This window comes from Spinacia oleracea, chromosome 5 (genome assembly GCF_020520425.1).
Source record: "Spinacia oleracea cultivar Varoflay chromosome 5, BTI_SOV_V1, whole genome shotgun sequence".
In the NCBI taxonomy this organism is placed as follows: Eukaryota; Viridiplantae; Streptophyta; class Magnoliopsida; order Caryophyllales; family Amaranthaceae; genus Spinacia; species Spinacia oleracea.
The window spans coordinates 122389862-122412102 of NC_079491.1; the positions used below are offsets into that span (position 1 = coordinate 122389862).

Here is a 22241-nt window from a genome sequence, read left to right on the forward strand (position 1 = left end):
ACCACTATAAGCTTATGATACATATAAACGAATATAAATCATGCGGAAAAACCATAAACGCCAGGATTCCAAATTAATTGCCAAGCGTGCCCTCCCCTGCAGCGCCCGAACCGAACAAGAACAAGTCTTTAGGACTCCAAGTGTCGTCCCTCCATAGAAAGTCCACAGCACGTCCGGATCCGCCTTAAGATTGACCAACTAGAATCGCCTTTAAGGTACTAATAATACGCGGCTATATGGGCAAGTGTTTTGGCTGAATTTTTGCTCAAATTCTTACCTTTGAATACTTGGAACTCGTTATAAATTATAAGCCAGAACTCATATTTATAGGCTATGGAATAAGCAATCGAATCCTACTAGGATACGAATTAATTAAATTAGAATCCTAGCAGAACTCTAAACTGATTACTCTATCTTTTTTAGGATTTAGGAAATTCAATCATTAAACGAATCCTATACGCTTTAGGTTTCGTAAGTGAACACAAACACACACGCACGCACAACAGCCCACGAGGGGAGCCATGCACGCGCGCGCAGCCCGAGCAATCGCAGCCCACTGCCACGAAGCCCACACGCTGCAGCAGCCTTGGGCGCGCGCTGGGCCTGCCTTGCGGTGGGCCTGGCGCAGCCTTGGGCTGGCGTATTGTGGCGCGCGTTTCCCTTGCTGGACATGGGCCTGGCTTCGTGCTGGGCCTTCGTCTAGCAAGCTCGTCCGATGCTAATTCGTACGACGCGCTTTCCAATTAATTTCCCGATTCCGGAATTTATTTCCGATACGAACAATATTTAACATTTCCGATTCCGGAATTATTTTCCGTCTCGAACAAATATTTAATATTTCCGTTTCCGGAATTATTTTCCGTTTCCGCTTCTGACAATATTTCCGTTTCCGGCAATATTCCCGATTCCGGCAATATTTCCATTTCCGATAATATTTTCCGATACGTACCATGTTTCCGTTTCCGGCAACATCTACGACTTGGATAATATTTATATTTCCGATACGATCCATATTTCCGTTTCCAGGAATATCATCGTTTCCGGAGTATTCATTTATTTGCCTTTGACGATCTCAGCTCCCACTAAAACTAAGATCCCTCGATTCCGAATATGTATTAGATAGAGTATTCAATGCCATTAAATACTTGATCCGTTTACGTACTATTTGTGTGACCCTACGGGTTCAGTCAAGAGTAAGCTGTTGATTAATATCATTAATCCACTTGAACTGAAGCGCCCTCTAGCTAGGCATTCAGTTCACTTGATCTCACTGAATTATTAACTTGCATAATTAATACTGAACCGCATTTATTAGACTTATCATTAAATGCATCTTTGGACCAAGGGCTTTATTTCCTTCAAAACAGAGCTATGCGACCGAACATGGCCATGTGCGCCCGAGCAGTGAAGAAAAGGTGGACTCAAGGAAGAAGCAGCTCTGTGCGATCGAACGGCCTTTCTTGTTCGATCGCACAGTGGAGCTCATGTGCGGTCGTGATCTGTACCACGACCGCACAAAATGGAATTTAGAGACAGAATGTCCCCAGTTATCGCACAAAAATATCACTCGATCGCACAAGTCAGGTGTGTTCGATCGCACAGAAATTCTGTGCGGTCGAACATGACGAAGGAAGTTGGTCTTCGCTCTGTTTGCTCGCAAAAACATTAGTTGTGCCCACACGAGTTTCCTTTGTTCGATCGCACAGAGGGTCTGTGCGACCGAACGTCGACGCGGGCTGGGTTTATTTGAAATTTCGAGGTTCTATTTGGGGAAACATATAAATAACTCTTTCGATTATTTTTCAGTAACAATTCATTTTAGAGTTTCCTAATTAGATTTCCAGAATATTAGGGAGATAATTCTTAGTTTTTCAAGCTTTGGATTAGGAGAGAGAAACTTCATTGGAGGAAGCTTCAACTTGTAATTCTCTTTCAACTCTTGAATTCTTATTGCAATTTCAATTCAATCTTTAATGCTTTGCTATTATTCTTGAAGTTTTGATTGTTCAATTGCTTTGATGTTAGTCTTTGTTGATTCTAATTTTCCATTGATTCTCAATTGAATTCTTAGTTTCTTGATTCTTTAATTCAACTTTTCAATTAAATGTCTAGTTGCTTTGAATCCTTAATTTCCTTAGTTAAAACCATGAGTAGTGAGTAGTTTTTAGTTAGGGATAGGGGTGAAACTAGGGCTAAATTGGGGGAAATTGATGGATGATTGTTGATTATTGATGTGATTAAATTTGATTTGATGCTAGGAATTCCATGACTAGTGAATTAGTAGTTGCAAATGCTAGTTCAATTAGGATTAATTGGAGTGCTTCATTTTGATTTGGCAAGAGATTGTGAATCTCTATTATGCATGTGAAAAGTAGGTCTCAATTGCGAGTTGTTTAGTCCTAGGATCATGCGAGAGCTTTTCCTAGATTAGAGGACTTAGCGCGCTCTATCCGAGAGGTGGCGAGCTCGTCAATAGTTGCTTTTCCCCTATATGTCAAGTTATTTCATCGTAATTGTGTGATTAGCCTTTGTCCTTCCCCGATTACCCTAGTCTATCCCCAATTCCCTAACGCTTTCCTTTATTTGCAAAATGTGGTTGATAGCTTAGAATTGTAGTCGATAATTCAAATTCAAACTCCGTCCTAAACTAGCTTAACAATTGAACTCACTTCACTCCGTTTCCTTGGGACGATCCCTAGCCTGCCACTATAATCAAATATAGTCGGTTAGCTAGTTTAGGTGTTTATAAATTTTGTTTGATAAGGGTAAGTTTCATTGAACGACGGAAAATACCTCTATCAAAATGGCGCCGTTGCCGGGGACTGGTTGTTGTTTTGGAGTTAAGTTGAGTCTAGTTTAACCATAGAAAATACAAAAACATTTCATTTTTGCTTTAGTTTTCCTTTGCATTGCTCACGGTTTGTTTGAGTTTTGTATGCAAGATAGGAGTCGAACTCGTCATAGGCCTATCTACCCTCTCGACCTAGAGTTAGAGAGGACTTTGCGAAGCTTGAGGCGTATCCGAACCCGTTCGTCGAGCTACAATAGATTCGAACCTTTGAGTGAAGCTACGGAACGAGAGTCAACAAGTCCAATCATTGAGAGAATGGCTCTCCCAGTCAAGAACCTTGGAATTCCGGGAGCCTTTGAGGCGACTTGTGGCATTCAAGCCCCGACTACCAATGTAAACAATTTTGAAATAAAGCCTGCATTAATTAATTTGGTGCAAAGTCATCCATTTTGCGGAAAGAGTAGTGAATCACCGCATGAGCACTTTAAGCAATTCGAGCACTATTTTGATACAATCAAGCACAATGGAGTGACTTCGGATTACATAAGGTTGACGTTATTCCGTTCTCCCTCTTGGGGCGTGCTAGTGAATGGCTTGACAAGGAGGTCAAGCCAAACTCACTTCGGACTTGGAATGAAGTGACAAGTGCGTTCTTGAGCAAGTTCTATTCGCACGGGAAGACGGCGGAGTATCGTCCTAAGATCCAATCATTTGAGCAAAAGCGGCATGAGTCTCTATTTTAAGCATGGGACCGATTCAAGGAATATCAAAGGGAGTGCCCTCACCATGGATTCCTAAATGGCTCCTCCTCTAAACCTTCTACTTGGGATTGAGCCCTACCTCCAAAACAAGTCTTGATGCGGGGGCGGGTGGTCCTATAATGAATAAGACGGAGGACCAAATAGAGGAGATCATAGAGGATGTCGTGCAAAACTACCAAGCATGGCATGTAGGAACAAGGAGCTATGATTGCAAGAGCAAAGGTGAGGATGAAAAGGGTTCGATCTATGCAATTGAGCAAGCGCACATCATCGAGAAGCTTAGCTCAAGGTAAGAAAAGCTTGAGAGCACTCCAAGTCAACCCCCATCACCATCAAGAATTCCTCCACCATCGGCTACTCTTCTCACTAAGGGGAAGAGCAAGGTGAGTTCCTACAACACTATGCCATTAGATACATCCTTTTGTGAAAATTGTCATGACTATGGGCATTTCCCTAACATGTGTCCTTTAGTGCATAATGTTTCATATATGGATTATGGCCCTTCTTATGGAGGAGATTTTGAGGTGGAATATGCCAATGCTATGAATGAGAGGCCTAGATATGATGGCCCCCTGAACCAAAACTTTAATAGGCAAGCACCTAGAGGCCCCCCAATGCATGGACCCTACCAAAGCTTCGGCCAAGGAGGTGGGTATGATAGTCAAGGCCGGGGTAACTATAGGGCACAAGGCTATCAAGGCCAAGCACCCTATGGTCAATCTCACGGTCTTGGCAATCAAACTCAATACAATCAAGGTAGTTATAATCCTAGCCATCAAGGTGGAGGGGGTTACAACTATCCTTATGGTTAATATAGGGGTACTTCTAGTGGGGGCTATCCGTCGAACCCGGGAGGACAATATGGTAGTTCTCAATTTCCTCCTCCCGGATTCAATGGGCCAAGGACCTATGACAATCAATACCCTCAAAATCCTATGGGTTATGGCAATGCACCTCCATCAAGTCTAACATTGAGGCTCTTACGGAGTCGTTCGTGGGGGCGCAAGCCAAGAAAAATGTTGAGTTTGAGGATAGATTCAAGCAATCCAACACTCATTTGAAAATGAGCGAAACCCAACTAGCATAACTTGCTAGCACCATCAAGGAACAACAAGTGCATACTAGTCTCCCACCCCAAGGTCAAGCTCCTAGGAAAATGAATGCCATTATGACAAGGAGTGGGAAGATTCTAGATGGTGGTGCTAGAGCTAGTAAGGTTTCCGAGTCAAAAGGGAAAGATAAAAATGGGATTGTTGAGTCGAATGACGATGATGCGGTAGAAGAGGAGCCTCATATAGATGATGTGAATGATGTTTCAAAGCCAAAAGAGGCTACACTTCTACCTCTCCCCATTCCTAAACTTCCCTACCCCAAAGGTTTATAAGGCATAAGTTGGATGTTCAATTCTCGAAATTCCTAAAAGTTCTTAGGAAATTTCATATTACCATTCCCTTTACGGACGCATTGAAGCAAATGCCAACCTACTCAAGATTTCTTAAGGTAATTTTGAGTGGGAAGAGAGATTGCGACGTAAAGGAAACGGTGAATTTGACCGAGAATTGTAGCGCCATCATTCTTAATCAAATGCCCCCAAACCTCAAGGATCCGGGAAGTTTTTCTATCCCATGTGCTATTAAAGCCCTTGAGAATGGGAATGCCATATGTGATTTGGGGGCTAGTGTGAGTTTGATGCCATATTCGGTGTTCACTACACTTGACATTGGAGAGTTGGTACCTACCAATATGACACTTCAACTTGCCGACCGATTGGTCAAATATCCAATCGGCAAGGTTGAAGATGTGCCATTGCGAGTAAGCAAGTTTGTCATCCCCGTGGACTTTGTGGTGCTCGATATTGATGAGGACGCTCATGTCCCAATCATTCTCGGGAGACCATTTTTGGCCACGGCGGGAGCTATCATAAATGTTAAACAAGGAGTTGTCACACTTAAGGTGCGCAAGGATAGTCTTACATTTGACTTGATTAACACTATGCACTATCCTAGCTCAATTAGTGAGGATTGCTTCTTTGTGGACTCTCTAGACCCCCTCGTTCATAATATGCATGAGCACTTGCTCAATTCTAATGATCCCCTTGAGTTTCTCTCTTGAAGAGAGTAGGTGTAGGAAATGTAGGTGTGGAAGCGGCACAATACAAGGAGCAATTGAACACCACCCCACTTGGTGAGGAATGTTGCGTTTTGCTTGACCGGGAGGACGTCCTTGATGATCTTAAGCAACGTAATGGTAAGGAAGCTCCCAAGGTCGAGCTCAAGGCTCTACCTTCGAGCTTGAGGTATGTTTTCCTTGGTCCCAACTCTTCCTACCCCGTCATTGTTAATGCTAGTCTTGATGATGAGCAAGTCCTTCAGCTCGTTCAAGTTTGGAGGAGGCATCAAAGTGCTTTGGGGTATACCATTAATGATTTGAAAGGCATAAGCCCGACACTTTGCATGCACCACATTGAACTTGAGGACAATGCCATCTCACATCGGGAAAGACAACGCATGATTAATCCACCAATGGGTGAGGTGGTTAAGAAAGAAATTGTCAAGCTCTTGGCGGCCAGGATCATCTATCCTATTTCCAATAGTAGATGGGTGTCCCCGGTCCATGTTGTCCCCAAGAAAAGTGGGATGACTGTAGTAAAAAATGCACAAGGCGAGCTTATTTCTACCCGGACGGTGACCGGGTGGCGTATGTGCATTGACTATTGTCAACTCAATCTTTCCACCAAGAAAGATCACTTCCCCTTGCCATTTATTGATCAAATTCTTGAACGACTAACCAAACACAAGTATTTTAGCTTTCTTGATGGCTATTCCGGGTTCTTTCAAATCTCTATAAACCCGGAAGACCAAGAGAAAACTACATTTACTTGTCCATATGGGACATTTGCCTATAGAAAATGCCATTCGGGCTTTGCAATGTCCCCGGGACGTTCCAAAGGTGCATGATGAGTATTTTTGGTGACATGCTCGAGGAGGAAATGGAGGTTTTCATGGACGACTTTTCGGTGGGTGGTGCCACCTATGATGAGTGCCTCGTCAATCTTGAAAAGTATCTTGAGAGATGTGAAAAGGTTCAATTGGTGCTTAACTGGGAAAAGTGTCACTTCATGGTACAAGAAGGGATTGTACTCGGGCATAAGGTCTTACACCTTGGTATTGAAGTGGATAGGGCGAAAATTGAGGTTATAGAGAAGCTCCCTCCTCCGGTTAATGTTAAGGGAATCCGCTCCTTTCTTGGGCATGCCGGTTTTTATAGGAGATTCATTAAGGATGTCTCGTTGATTGCTAGGCCCCTTACCAATCTCCTACAAAAGGAGTGTGATTTCCAATTCGATGCCGCATGCCTCAAATCTTTCAACACACTCAACCACGCCCTAGTTTCTACTCCTATTGTGCAAGCCCCCGATTGGTCCCTTCCTTTTGAATTGATGTGTGATGCTAGCGACTATTCGATTGCTGGTGTCCTAGGCCAAAGGAAGGATAAGAAGCTCCATGTGATATATTACATGTCCAAAACTCTCAACCAATCCCAATCCAACTACACTACCACCGAAAAGGAGTTTCTTGCCATTGTACATGCCTTTGAGAAATTTCGGACTTATTTGGTGGGTTCGAAGACTATTGTGAACACGGTCCATGCAGCAATCCGATATCTCATGGCAAAAAAGGAGGCCAAGCCTAGACTAATTCGTTGGGTGCTCCTCCTCCAAGAGTTCGACATCGAGATTCGTGATAAAAAAGGAGCCGAGAATGTGGTACCCGATCATCTCTCTAGGCTAGAACTTGGGGATGGGGCTAAGGATGATGTGCCAATTGAGGATGCTTTGTTCGATGATACCTTGTACATGGTAGAAAGCTCCCCTCTTCCTTGGTTCATTGATATTGTGAATGTCTTAGCTTGTGGGGTGATCCCCGAAGATCTTTCTACCCAACAACGCCGGAAGTTGAATTATGATGCTCGGCGCTATATTTGGGATGATCCCGTCTTGTTGAGAAGGTGCCCGGACGGGCTATTGAGGAGATGTGTTCCGAATGAGGACTTTGCTAATGTCCTCCGTATGTGCCACTCATCCCCTTGTGGTGGGCATATGGGAAGTGATAAAACCGCCGCCAAGGTCCTTCAAAGTATGTTGTGGTGGCCCACCCTCTTCCAGGATGCTTGGTCCTTTGTCAAATCTTGTGATCGTTGTCAACGAATGGGGAATGTGTCTAAGAGGCAAGAGATGCCACAATCTTTCATTCTTGAGCTTGAAGTGTTTGATGTTTGGGGCATTGACTTTATGGGCCCCTTTCCTTCTTCCTACGACAATTTGTACATCTTAGTGGCCGTTGACTATGTGTCCAAATGGGCGGAAGCACTCGCCTAACCCACCAATGATCATAAGGTGGTGATTTCCCTTTTCAAGAAGATTGTTTTCCCCCGTTTTGGTGTCCCTAGGGCGGTTATAAGTGATGGAGGATCCCACTTTGCTCATGGGAAGTTCAAGGCACTTTTGAAGAAATATGGTGTGCAGCACAAGATAGGTTTGGGGTACCATCCCCAAACAAGTGGCCAAGTTGAAGTGACTAACCGAGAAATCAAGTCTATCCTTGAGAAGACGGTTGCCAAGAACTGAAAGGATTGGGCAATCAAGCTCGATGATGCTCTATGGGCTTATAGGACGGCTTTAAAGACCCCAATTAGGTTGACCCCGTACAAGCTTGTGTATGGTAAAAATTGCCACTTGCCGGTTGAATTGGAGCATCGGGCTATGTGGGCCATTAAAACATTGAATTTCGAACTTTCTTGTGCGGGTGAGCGGCGTTTACTTGACTTACATGAGCTTGAAGAGCTAAGAATGAATGCATATGATTCGACAAGTATCTACATGGCTCGTTCTAAGCAATATCACGACGCCCGTATTGAGAAAAGAGTGTTCAAAGAGGGAGAGAAACTCCTCCTCAATAATTCTCGATTGAAGTTATTCCCGGGTAAGCTCAAGTCCGACCAACCAAATTCATCCGCGAATGCATAATGGATGAGTCGGATGTGGATGGAGGGTAAATGGAGTGACGGATGGGTTGGATCATAGATGAAAAGTTGACGGATGGAGGCGGATGAATCTCCACCCGATCCATCTCCATCCATTGCCACCCCTACTTCAAATTACACCTCTATTTAATTCATATATTACCAAAAATTACAAGTCATCACTAATTAAAACTTTAAAAGACAGCTGAACAACCATTATACAACCGTCCGTTCTATGAACGGGCTCAAAATCAAGTTGAATCTAAATTAGCTTCCAGACCCGAGGCTTTGGTGAATTTATTAAAAGCCTAAAAAGAAACTTATAACACCACCTCTAGAAAATAGAAGAAGATCATGTGTAAACATAAGATGAGTGATTTGCATTTTCTCAAAATTGGGATGAAAATTGATGTCTGGCACATAAATTAAAGAGTTCATGCATCGAGTAAGGTACTCCATACCAATAGAAAAAAGGAAAGGGGAGAGAGGGTCTTCCTGCCTAAGACATTTTCTAAGCTCCAAAAGGAGGAGTAGGTTTCCCATTCAGTAAAATTGAGTATGGGACTGAAGTGATGCAACTCATAATCCATTTAACAAATATGGATGGAAACTGTTATCCCACTTTTTGAACTGACGACATAACTGCTTTGACGTTTGATCATGTTGTGTCGACCAGGTACTGTCGTGTCGCAGGAAGCATCGTGTCGGATGAACAGGTCGGACGCATCATCAGGCGACGAGGCACAGGCGATAGAAGACCAACGACAAAGGATAGGCGATAAGCGACCAACGACAATAGATAAGCGACGAAGAGAAGATAGGTAAAGATCCAAGCCCAAGGCCCAAGATGTGTAGCGCCGTCAAGCAAACAGAATAGGTCAAGTAAGCCACCCAAAATCTCGGAAGTTGTTGAAGACGAGCAAAGAACGTGGAGACAACGGTCGTCAACTAATTCCTATTTTCCAGGGAGCCTATCAACTAATAATGTCGGTTGGCTTCACTTATATAAGGACGGAGCAGCGACCTAAGAAGCACAAGTTAACTCAAGCTCTCAAGCAAGATAATAAGCATTATATTTCAGCCATTAAATCATTGTACTCGTTTATTTTCCTTTACAAAGCATAACATTTATTTAGTTATTTCTTAGGATACTTAGTGGATTGATAGCCTCATAGCTATTCGCGGTTTTTTACCTTATTCCCGGGTTTTCCGAGTCAACAGCTCCTTGTGTCGTCGCTCTCTTTATTCGTTTTTTGCATTCATTACTTAGTTAGTGTCGACCCAAGCCAAGTGTCGCCCCTAGACGAAATTTGGCATAAACAATTTGGCGCCGGCTGTGGGGACATTAACTAGGTTTCACACAGAAAATCCCCTGACAAAACACCTCTCTCAAAATGACTTCCGGAGACATGACACTTGCAGAGCTGGCTCGAGAAAAAGCAGAAAAGGCCCATGTCTTGGCCCAGAACGAGCACCTCGCGTCCAAAAATCTGTCCTCCAAAGTATCTGTTGAAAACCTCCAGAAAGAGCTAGAATCTGCAAAGAGCACCGAGTACCAGTCGCGTTACAAACCCGATGGAAAGACAAAAAAGCTGACATTTGAAATGCCCGATGAGTTCGAGGATCTGACCGACGATGAGAGCCCTACGAGGAAGAAGAAGGAGCGACACCTGACCCTGTGACCCGACGCCTGAACAAGATGGAAACTCATATGAAGAAGCAGTGTTCGTTGATGTTGAAACTGATGACCAAGCTACCAGGAGCACCTACACCAGTGGAGACAGATCCGACCGACGGATACGCAGCATCACCATTCTGTGAGGCGATCGCCAGGGTAACAGTCCCACACCAGCTTCGACTACCTATCTAGACCACCCTCTATGACGACACATCCGACCCTTACAAGCACGTCAACGTCTACAAGCAGCGAATGTGGAAAATCGGCATCCCCTACCACCTGGTTGAACATGTCATGTGCAAATCTTTCGGAGGTACCCTCGACGGAGCAGCTCTGGAATGGCTCATGAACATCACTCCTGAATCTATATCCTACCTTGTTGATCTCATCAACGCCTTCTATCAACTGTTCGCTAGCAGCCGTCAATTGGAAAAGGAGACGGGTGACCTCTATCGGTTGGTCCAAGCTCCCACCGAGTCGGTACGCGATTATTTTAACCGCTTTAATTGTGAAAAAATTAGTATCAAAAACTTTGATGTCAAGACATCTATCGAAGCATTCAAGAGTGGTCTCATCCCCAACTCAGAGTTGTACCGGGAGATTACCAAATATCCCTGCGCAACCTTCGAGGAGGTCAGATCGAGAGCCACTGCCCAGATGCAGATCGAGGACGACGAGATTACACGGACGACAGCGCCACGATCAATAGGGGACAGCAGCGACAGGCGGTCGTACACCCCAAGGAACAACAGCTGGCGGGACCAACCATACAACCACCAAAACCAGGTACAAAATGTCAATAAGTATAATGATACTAACAATGTTTACATGAACGAATGGGCCGATCACCCCGACATCTCCGAATATGGCTTCAACGTCGACATCAGAGGCGTCGTCAACGCCCTTCAAAATGTAGGTGGAACACTCAGATGGCCTAGGAAGAGCGACATACCAGATTCCATGAAAGACATGAGCAAATGGTGCGAGTTCCACCGCAACAACGGCCACAAAACCGAGGAGTGCATCTCCCTTAAAAAGGAGGTCGCATATATTTTGAAACGGGGGCACCTGAAGGAGCTGCTGAGCGACAAAGGGAAGGAGACATACAACATGGAGAAACCCGCCCAACCCGACCCAGCGACGCGCAGCGACCAACCGGCCCCACCTAAATTTAACAAAGTGGTAAACGTTATTTCTGGTGGTTCAGAGACTAACTTCCTCTGCAGCTAAAAAGATTAGCAGGGGAGAATCTGGAGCCGTCAAAGAGGGGCAGACTGAGGATGAGATCGCACTCGAAAAATCCCTAGCAGCAATGTCAATCACCTTCGACGACTCAGATTCAGTGGATGCACAGCAAGAGCATCATGACGGATTGGTAATATCGCTCCCAATAGGCAACGCTCTAATCAAAAGGATATTGATCGACAACGGCAGCTCGGCAAACGTATTGTTCTTGGAGGCCCTACAAGAAATGGGGCTCGAGGAAAAGAACATTGTCAGGAGATCGCCGGTGTTGGTAGGGTTCAGTGGAGAATCGATGCGAACAGTCGGAGAGATATCATTGCCCACATATGCAGAAGGTGTCAACATCATGACCAAGGTCAACGTCGTCGACTGCCCATCAGCATACAACGTCATCTTAGGGTGACCATGGATCCACAAAATGAAAGCAGTACCATCAACATACCACCAGTCAATCAAATTCCCAACCAAATGGGGTGTCATGGAGATCAAAGGACAACAAAGGGACGCAAAGAGATGCTACGAAACCGCGCTAAAACTATCAAAGTCATCCATCTAGCAATTACAGCTAGGGTCGATAGCAGATGAACCGGACGACCAACATATCGATAAAATCATACTAGACCCGACAAAGCCAGATCAAGTCGTAAGGATTGGATTGTCGCTGCCTGACAACATCAGAAGTCAGATAGTAGCGTTCCTAAGAGAAAACTTGGACTGCTGCGCCTGGTTGCATGAAGACATGACAGGAATTAGCGCGGACGTCATCACCCACAAACTCAACGTCAACCCCAACTTCAAACCAGTAAAACAGAAACGACGAAAGTTCGCACCTGAAAGGAATAAGATCATAGATGAAGAGGTTCAGAAATTGATAGATTCGGGGAAAATCAGAGAGGTAAAGTATCCAGACTGGTTAGCAAATGTCGTCATCGTCAGCAAAAAGAACGGGAAATGGAGAGTCTGCATTGACTTCACTGACATCAACAAAGCGTGCCCCACAGATCCGTTCCCTCTGCCGTACATAGACGCCATGGTCAACGCCACCGCCGGTCACGAGCTACTCACTTTCATGGACGCCTACTCGGGATACAACCAGATCCTCATGCACCCGGAGGATCAAGAAAAAACATCTTTTGTAACAAATAGAGGAATTTATTGTTATAAAGTCATGCCTTTTGGTCTTAAAAATGCAGGTGCGACGTACCAACGAATGGTCAACAAAATGTTCAAAGATAAACTTGGAGACACGATGGAGGTCTACATCGACGACATGCTGGTGAAATCAAAGAAAGCGGACGACCACGTAGAGCATCTTTGACAGTACTTCGAAATATTAAGGAAATACGGTATGAAACTTAAACCAACTAAATGTTCTTTTGGAGTATCTGAAGTAAAATTCTTGCGCTACATCGTCACCCAACGAGGAATCGAGGCGAGCCTCGACCAAGTACGTGCAATCATCAACATCCAATCGCCCGGAAACATAAAAGAGGTACAACGCTTGATAGGGAGAGTGGCAACATTAAACTGTTTCATCTCTAGGTCGTGATACGAGTTTAAAAACTCGTTGTATAAACAAGGATAGTTGATTAACAAGCTAGACCTTTAACTCGTTGATCGTGAATGCAAGACAAGACCTATTGACTCACAATCAGTTCTTTGAATAGGAAACGCGTCCAAAACAAAGAAAAAGGCTGAATTATATACTATAATTCGAAATGTAACAAACAAGTGTTTTAATCATCCAGTTGGTTGTTTATTCCAATCAAGAAGCTGACTATAAATAGCCAAAAACCAACAGCTACAAGAGCTTTAACCGGCTAATTAAGAGCCATTTAAGAGCCTTTAAAACTGGCAGTTACAAGCTCTAAAGCCTCCTAATTCAGTCACTAAATTGGAGGTTACAAAGGCTTAAAACTCTCCTTACAAACAGCAATAATCAAAGCTAAGTAATGACTGAATTTAAATTGGGGATTTAAACAAATATCCCTTTATTAAACCGACTTTAACCAAAGCAATTAAAAATAATAAGTGCGTACAATCTGTTTAAACAAGCGGACCAATGTGATTAAACCGACCAGTTTGATTAACGTACCACCTTGATAATAAGGACCATATAACGAGCTCACTCAATCCAAGTCACCATGCACACAAAATGAGCCATTGAACCCAAATCAGTTTTGGTTCCAATTGCTAGCATAAGACTATCACTTTCATCCATAACCGTATCATCCCCTCCCCCTTTAAAAGGAATTGACCTCAATTCAGCAAGGCCATCATCATCAAGATAAGGTGAAAGATCACCTACATTGAAAGTCGCATGGACACCATAGTCTCCCGGAAGCTCAATCTTGTAAGCATTATCATTCACACGTGCAACCACCTTGTAAGGACCTTCAGCCCTAGGCATAAGCTTGTTCTTGCGTTTGCTTGGAAAACGCTCTTTCCTTAAATGAACCCAAACCAAATCACCTTCTTCAAACAACCTCGGTTTGCGATTCTTATTTGATTTCTGTTTATAAGAGGCATTAATAGCTTCAATTCGCTCACGAACTTGTTGGTGCAGTTTCATCATAGACTTTAACTTAGCATCGGCATCCTTGTGAACCAACTCATCTTTTGGTAATGGAATTAAATCCAAGGGCAAGTATGGATTAATCCCATATACTACCTCAAATGGAGAATGACCAGTAGCATAAGTAGGAGACCGATTATAAGCAAATTCAGCGTGAGCAAGCTTGACATCCCAATCCTTTTGCGTTTTACTTACCAACCCTCTCAATAGCGTTCCCAAGGTTCGATTTGTCACCTCTGTTTGCCCATCGGTTTGAGGGTGATGTGAAGTGCTAAACAACAACTTGGTTCCCACCTTTCTCCACAATGTATTCCAAAAGTAACTCAAGAACTTGGAATCTCGATCAGAAACAATAGTCTTTGGAATTCCATGCAAACGAACAATCTCCTTATAATACAAATCAGCCACATTATAAGCATCATCCGTTTTGTGACAAGCAACGAAGTGAGCCATTTTTGAAAATCTATCCACCACGACCATAATAGCATCCTTACCTCTTTGAGTACGAGGCAAAGCCACTATAAAATCCTTGGATACATCTTCCCAAGGGCGAACTGGAACCGGCAAAGGTGAGTATAAACCGGGTTTGAAAGAACTCTTGGCCATATGACAAGTCACACATTTATTCACAATGTTCGTTACATCACCTAACATTTTAGGCCAAAAGAAATGTTCTCTCAATATTTCCAAGGTCTTGGCTATGCCAAAGTGACCAGCCAATCCTCCACCATGAGCCTCACGCACTAGTAACTCACGAATTGAATGCTTAGGAATACAAAGGCGATTACCTTTGAAAAGAAACCCATCTTGCAACATGTACTCCCCATAAGCACCAACTGCACATTTCTCGAATGCAACTCCAAAATCACCATCATCATGATAATAATCTTTTAAGGTTTCAAACCCCAACAAACGAACATCAAGTGTAGCAAGCAAAGTGTACCTTCGTGATAATGCATCAGCCACCACATTGCTTTTACCATCTTTGTATTTCAAAGAAAAATGAAAGGATTGCAAGAACTCAACCCATTTAGCATCCCTTGGGCTCAATTTTTGTTGCCCATTAATATACTTCAAAGATTCATGATCAGAATGCAAAACAAAGTGGCTAGAACGCAAATAATGACTCCAATGATCCAAAGCTCTAACAATGGCATAGAACTCTTTATCATAAGTGCAATAATTCAAACGAGCACCCCCTAACTTTTCCGAAAAATAAGCTATGGGACGCTTACCTTGGATCAAAACAGCACCAATCCCCACTCCACTAGCATCACACTCGACCTCAAAAGGTTGAGAGAAATCTGGCAGCGCCAAAATTATTAGCAGCACACAAACGCTCTTTAATCACATCAAACGCCTTTTGAGCGTCCTCTCCCCATACAAAAGCACCTTTCTTCAAGCAACTAGTGATAGGACTAGTAATAGTACTGAAATCACGAATGAAACGTCTATAAAATGAAGCAAGACCATGAAATGAACGCACCTCACTTATAGTTTTAGGATTAGGCCACGATTTGATAGCCTCGATCTTGGACTGATCCACGGACACTCATACAAACCATGTTTTGTCTTGAAAGCCGTTTTCCACTCATCTCCTTCACGCATCCGAATCTGATGATAACCACTTCGCAAATCAATTTTTGAGAACAACTTCGAACCATGGAGCTCATCTAACATATCATCAAGTCTCGGAATTGGAAAACGATACTTGATGGTAATGTTATTCACAGCCTTGCTATCAACACTCATTCGCCATGTTCCATCTTTCTTAGGCACAAGCAACACCGGAACAGCACATGGACTCAAGCTTTCTCTAACATAGCCTCGATTCACAAGTTCATCAATTTGCTTTTGTAATTCCTTTGTTTCCTCCAGATTGCAACGATAGGCAGCCTTATTAGGCAAAGAAGTTCCTGGAATAAGATCAATTTGATGTTCAATACCACGAATAGGGGGCAAACCACCGGTAATTCATCCGGAAATACATCCTTGAACTCAAACAGCAATTCGGCAATGGGACTGCCTTCTTTCCAATTTTGGCCTTCAATTGGACTCTCCTTAGCCACGAGCAAATACACCAACTCTCCATGATCAAGAGCTTGCTCAATTTCTCGTTCACTAGCCAACATGGTGAGATTCGGCTTTTTCTTTTGTTTCACACTCATGGATCGAACCGCTTGAGATGACATAGGCTTTAGCACAATTTTCTTGCCTTTGTCTCTCAATTCATACTCATTGCTTCTCCCTTTATGAATCACGTCCCTATCAAACTGCCAAGGACGACCCAACAAAATATGACAAGCATCCATAGGAATAACATCACAAAGAACTTCATCCACATACGAACCCATAGTCAAACCAACCCTTACTTGCTTCGACACTTTTACACTATTACCATCATCAAGCCAATGGAGTGCGTATGGCCTAGGATGGGCAGTAGTGATTAAGCCTAATTTTGACACCATTTCACTAGAAGAGCAATGTACAACTCCCCCCATCAACAATTACACTACACCACTTATCTTTCACTAGACATTTAGTATGAAACAACTGATCTCGTTGGTCTAGATCAGTAGGTGAAATTTGAGTTTGTAGCGCTCTAAGAACCAGATTAGTGTCATAAATTGGAGCCTCATACCCTTCCTCTTCCTCCTCATCACCACTCTCATCAAACACAAATACGTCCCCCAACCTCTTTTCCTCTTCCAACAACTCCTCACGACATTCAACAGCTTCTCTCAAGGTCACTACTCGTTTATTTGGACACGCATTTTGATAATGCCCGAACCCTTGACACTTAAAACAACGCACCTTGGACAGACTTGTTTCTTTGGTTGGGTTAGATAGTTTAGGGGCAGCCGTAGAATTACTTGAACCTACGGTACTAGGTGATGTGTTTGGTTTCAAGCTAGGTTCGGATTTAGCCCAAGACTTGGCTTTACCATCCATACTAGACCCTCCCCCATATTTTGCCTTCCCTTGATTTTCCAATTTTAAACAAAGTCCACAAAGAGTGTCAAAATCAGAATATGGATAAAGGTCTACGGTATTGGCAATATTATAATTTAGACCCCTTAAAAATCTGGACAGTTTTTGTTCCTCAATTTCCTCAATTTCTCCCATTAAGGACAACTTTTCAAACTCATCAATATATTCAGCCACACTCATTTTTCCTTGCCTCAATTCGGCAATTTTACGATAAGTTGTTATTCTATGAGTTGTTGGCACATACCTTTTACGTAGCTTACGTTTGAAAGACTCCCAATAGGTAATTTTCTCCTTCCCTTCACGTATTCTCTTGGATTTCAGTCCCTCGAACCACAATGAAGCCCCTCGTCCTAGCTTCAATATGGCATATTTGCAACGCTTCTCATCATCAATGTCCTTGAAATCGAACATTCTCCCTATTTTGCGCTCCCACTCCAAATAGGCTTCCGGATCTGTTCCACCAACAAATTCAGGAAGTTCGGTGACCTTGAATTCATCCATAGCCCGTAGATCACGCCTAGGAGGCCTACGATACCCCCCATCTCTAACGTTCTTCAAGGCTTCTTGGAGATGTTGTAGAAAGTCAGGATCATCAAAATCCATATTTCAGTTTGTAAGAATTACGAACAGCAGCTTTTTTTTTTTTTTCTTTTGTTTTTTTTTTTGGGCGGATCACACGAACAGCAGCTCTGATACCACTAATGATACGAGTTTAAAAACTCGTTGTATGAACAAGGATAGTTGATTAACAAGCTAGACCTTTAACTCGTTGATCGTGAATGCAAGACAAGACCTATTGACTCACAATCAGTTCTTTGAATAGGAAACGCGTCCAAAACAAAGAAAAAGGCTGAATTATAAACTATAATTCGAAATGTAACAAACAAGTGTTTTAATCATCCAGTTGGTTGTTTATTCCAATCAAGAAGCTGACTATAAATAGCCAAAAACCAACAGCTACAAGAGCTTTAAACGGCTAATTAAGAGCCATTTAAGAGCCTTTAAAACTGGCAGTTACAAGCTCTAAAGCCTCCTAATTCAGTCACTAAATTGGAGGTTACAAAGGCTTAAAACTCTCCTTACAAACAGCAATAATCAAAGCTAAGTAATGACTGAATTTAAATTAGGGGTTTAAACAAATATCCCTTTATTAAACCGACTTTAACCAAAGCAATTAAAAATAATAAGTGCGTACAATCTGTTTAAACAAGCGGACCAATGTGATTAAACGGACCAGTTTGATTAACGTACCACCTTGATAATAAGGACCATATAACGAGCTCACTCAATCCAAGTCACCATGCACACAAAATGAGCCATTGAACCCAAATCAGTTTTGGTTCCAATTGCTAGCATAAGACTATCACTTTCATCCATAACCGTATCATCCCCTCCCCCTTTAAAAGGAATTGACCTCAATTCAGCAAGGCCATCATCATCAAGATAAGGTGAAAGATCACCTACATTGAAAGTAGCATGGACACCATAGTCTCCCGGAAGCTCAATCTTGTGATAATCTTGTGAAAGATAAGGTGAAAGATCACCTACAATGATAATGCTAAGGCATTATTTTGAAACTCACCAAATAGTGGTGATAACTAATTATCCAATTAAGTATGTGATGCGTAGGCCAGAACTGACAGGTCGAATGGAATAATGGACAATGGCACTGGGAGGATTCGACATCAAATACCAACCCATGACGGCTGTAAAGTTGCAGGCCCTAGCAGACTTTATGGCCGACTTCAGCCCCGACTTGGAGAAAATAGCAGACGACGAAGTCAAACACATCAACAACATAGGAGGAACGTGGACACTCTTCGTGGACGGCTCTTCTAACTTTTGTGGTGCAGGATTAGGCGTCGTGATGTAATCACCACAAGAGGACATGATAGCATAGGCCATATGCTGCGACTTTAAAGCGACGAACAACGAAGCAGAGGACGAGGCATTGATCGCCGGAATGACATTAGCTGAAAAACTAGGAGCAAGCAGGCTCGACATCTTCAGCGACTCCCAACTGATCGTCAACCAAATCAACGGCGACTACGAAGCTAAAGACCTCAAAATGACCTTGTACCTCGAGAAAGCTAAAAAACTAACCACAAAGTTCAAACCCTTTTCCATCAAGCAAGTGCCACGAGACCAAAACACACAGGCCGATGCACTCGCAAACTTAGGATCCGCACTCAGAAAATCACCATTCTCAACCATACCCTTAGTACGCCTACTGCCACCCACTATGGACAAAGAAATTCCACAAAACGCCAGCCTCGTCCTATCAACCACAAACACAGACAGTTGGACCAAACCCATTCTCGACTACCTAACACACGAAACCCTTCCCAACGACAATATCGAAGCCAGAAAAATCCTTTTCAAAGCTTCACGATATGTTATTTTGCAGGACGTGTTATTTAAAAAATCAGCCAACGGAATGATGATGCGATGCGCGAAAAAAACAAAATGGGAAGGACTGCTCCAGCAATACCACGAAGGAGAATGCGGAGGACACTAGGGGGCACGAAGCTTGTCAACCAGGATCAAGAGAAACGGATACTATTGGCCGACGATGTTCAAAGACGCCATGAGGTACGTCACCAAGTGCAACAAATAAACCATCCGAGTTCTTGCATCCAACTTTAACACCTTGGACTTTCATGAAATAGGGGATGAACATCGTCGGTAAATTACCCGTCCCCCTAGGACAAAAGGTCTTTATGTTAGCACTAACGGATTAATTTTCTAAGTAGATAGAAGTAGGTGCGTTCCAACAAGTGAGGGACAAAGAAGTATGCTCGTTTATCTGGACTAACATAATATGCAGGTTTGGAGTACCCTCATAGATCATATGTGACAACGGATCGCAGTTCATAAGCGACAAGACGAGAGCTTTCTGCAAAACGTGGAACATCGAGCTAAAGACGTCGACGCCAAGATACCCCCAAACAAATGGCCAAGCAGAATCTAGCAACAAGACGATAATCGGGTCGCTGAAGAAACGCCTAGACGACAAGAAGGGACGTTGGGAAGAAGAGTTTCCTTCCATCCTATGGGCCAACAGGACGACGCCTAGGACGGCGACGGGGCAGACACCTTTCTTACTCGTCTACGGGTGCGAAGCGGTACTGCCCCCAGAAGTGAAACTGCCCAGTGCACGGTACGGTCTCATGACGCTAGAACAGAACGACGTGGAACTAAGTGAGAACCTCGACAATACGGAGGATTTAAGGGAAGCAGATCCTCGCAAAGTGTTTCAACAAAAACGTCAAGGTGAAGATGGTCAAGGAGGGCGACTGGGTGCTACGCAAAGTGTTCCAAAACACAAAGGAATTAAACGCAGGTAAATTGGCACCAGCTTGGGAAGGACCATACTTAATCGACAAGATCATCGGAAAGGGGGCATACAAACTCGTCACCAAAGACGGCAAGTCGGTCCCCCGAAGCTGGAACGCCGCCCACCTTAAACTTTATCACTTTTGAATCTTCGTCGTTACAATTTTATCAGCTGTTACATTATCTTTTCGTTTTTTCCTTTTTATCGCTTTCTTTTAAATTCATAAACCATTACTGACTTAGGCATCAGAGGGCCGTTGGCACCCCCAACGGCGTATTCCCCTAGCAACCCGTGTTCGTTTTGCAGGTCATACAGTCGACAGAGTTACCAACACACAAGAGGAGACAACAACATAACCAACAATGGACGACGTCGCCCCCGGAGGTCATGACCCTTAAACAAAATTGGATCCTAACAACGACGCATCACTTCTGAAACACAACAACTACAGACGACGCAGGTACTATTTTATGTGCACATAACTTTGTCCTTCGAGTACCTATTTTTGTGACATCTAACACACTACGCGCGACAGTACCACCGAAACACAATGAGTTATCACACGTCCACAGGAAAAACGCAATCGAAAATCAAACACACTTGTCATAAACGTAGCAAAATGAGCGACCTCTAGGGCCGCGACTTCCAAACCCAAGTTATCACCTCATAAGGGCGACATAAACACACAAATTATCCAAACACCTCGTCGCCGCCATCGACGACGAGTAAAAACATCCACATAATAAAACCACAAAATAAAAACAAGTTCAAACTACATGCTATTACAGTCATTCTTGAGTAGAAACGGGGGCTTAATCCTCCTATTCAGGGGGAACGACAGTTTCATTAGTGATCATCACCTTCGTGGTCTCTTTCTCTAGCATCTCCTCCTGCGGGGCGACGATGGGGGCACCTTCCTCTTCCTGTATGGCGGGGGCGACGGGGGCATCCTCAACCAATGGGGCGACGGTGGCCTCAGTAACTCCCATACTAGTAGTATCATCCATATCTCCCACTTCCACCACTGGCACCGCCAACTCCTCCATGGTGCCACCATTAGCCAAATAGTCTTCCACCTCTTTTTGCGCGAGCCAGATGCTAGTTTCCCCAATCAAATGTGAGTACATCATCTGCGCCCTCGTCCTCCAGATAGCCAACACTTCGTAGTCCTTAAACTCCTCCTACAAAGCGTCATACAAGCTCTATAGCCCCTCCATCTCCGTCACCTTCAAAGTCAACACCTCTCTCACTTCCTTAACCTCATTCGTCACATTGACGATCTGTTCATCCTTAGCCTTCAACAACCCGTCCTTCGCCTTTACGACCGCAGTAAGGTCGTTCACCTTCTTCTCTGCAACCTTTAGCTTCGATTCCCACGAGAGGGCCGCCTTTGGAGGACGCAGCCAACTTTCCATCATCAGACAAGTCATCGCACAACTGCATATAATACTTGCAAGAAGCCATCAAGGCTTGAAACGCCTGCACGTAGAGATGTCACAACAATCAGCGATACACGGACGTAATGCGCTCAAAATACAAACGACGCACTAACACACGACGGGCGACAAAACAATGTAAATAACATAAAGTAAACTTACTTGCGAGCTAAGTTCTGCAGCGTCCGACGCAACATACACCAGTGTCGCCTCGCTATATCGCCGATATGTCGAAGGCACAAATACCAAAAGCACAAATACCTGAAGTATCTTCCATATCACCTTCCTCCCCTTCGGTAGATGATGAATTCTCTACTACCTCGTCAAGCAGATCCAACCTCCTACGTCGACGAGTCAAACAACCTGCCTCTTTTTCCACTTCCTCCTCGTCGACGTCGCGTGATC

General features: G+C 43.7%; 2 protein-coding genes and 1 non-coding gene across 3 annotated transcripts; 2 read left to right on the forward strand and 1 right to left on the reverse strand.

Moving 5' to 3' along the window:
* Positions 1-3478: 3478 nt before the first annotated feature.
* On the reverse strand, positions 3479-3584 carry LOC130462271 (small nucleolar RNA R71). Its single transcript, XR_008922369.1, has one exon. It is a non-coding gene; the product is annotated as a small nucleolar RNA R71 (small nucleolar RNA).
* A 1441-nt stretch (positions 3585-5025) lies between these two features.
* LOC130461836 (uncharacterized) lies at positions 5026-6509 on the forward strand. The gene is made up of 2 exons (XM_056830066.1): positions 5026-5505; positions 5667-6509. The coding sequence occupies exons 1-2, from the start codon at positions 5026-5028 to the stop codon at positions 6507-6509; spliced, it is 1323 nt and encodes a 440-aa protein (XP_056686044.1).
* A 3995-nt stretch (positions 6510-10504) lies between these two features.
* Positions 10505-11900, forward strand: LOC130461837 (uncharacterized). Its single transcript, XM_056830067.1, has 3 exons — positions 10505-10707; positions 10774-11293; positions 11460-11900. Exons 1-3 carry the CDS (start codon positions 10505-10507, stop codon positions 11898-11900), a joined length of 1164 nt encoding a protein of 387 aa, XP_056686045.1.
* The last annotated feature ends 10341 nt before the right edge of the window (positions 11901-22241 follow it).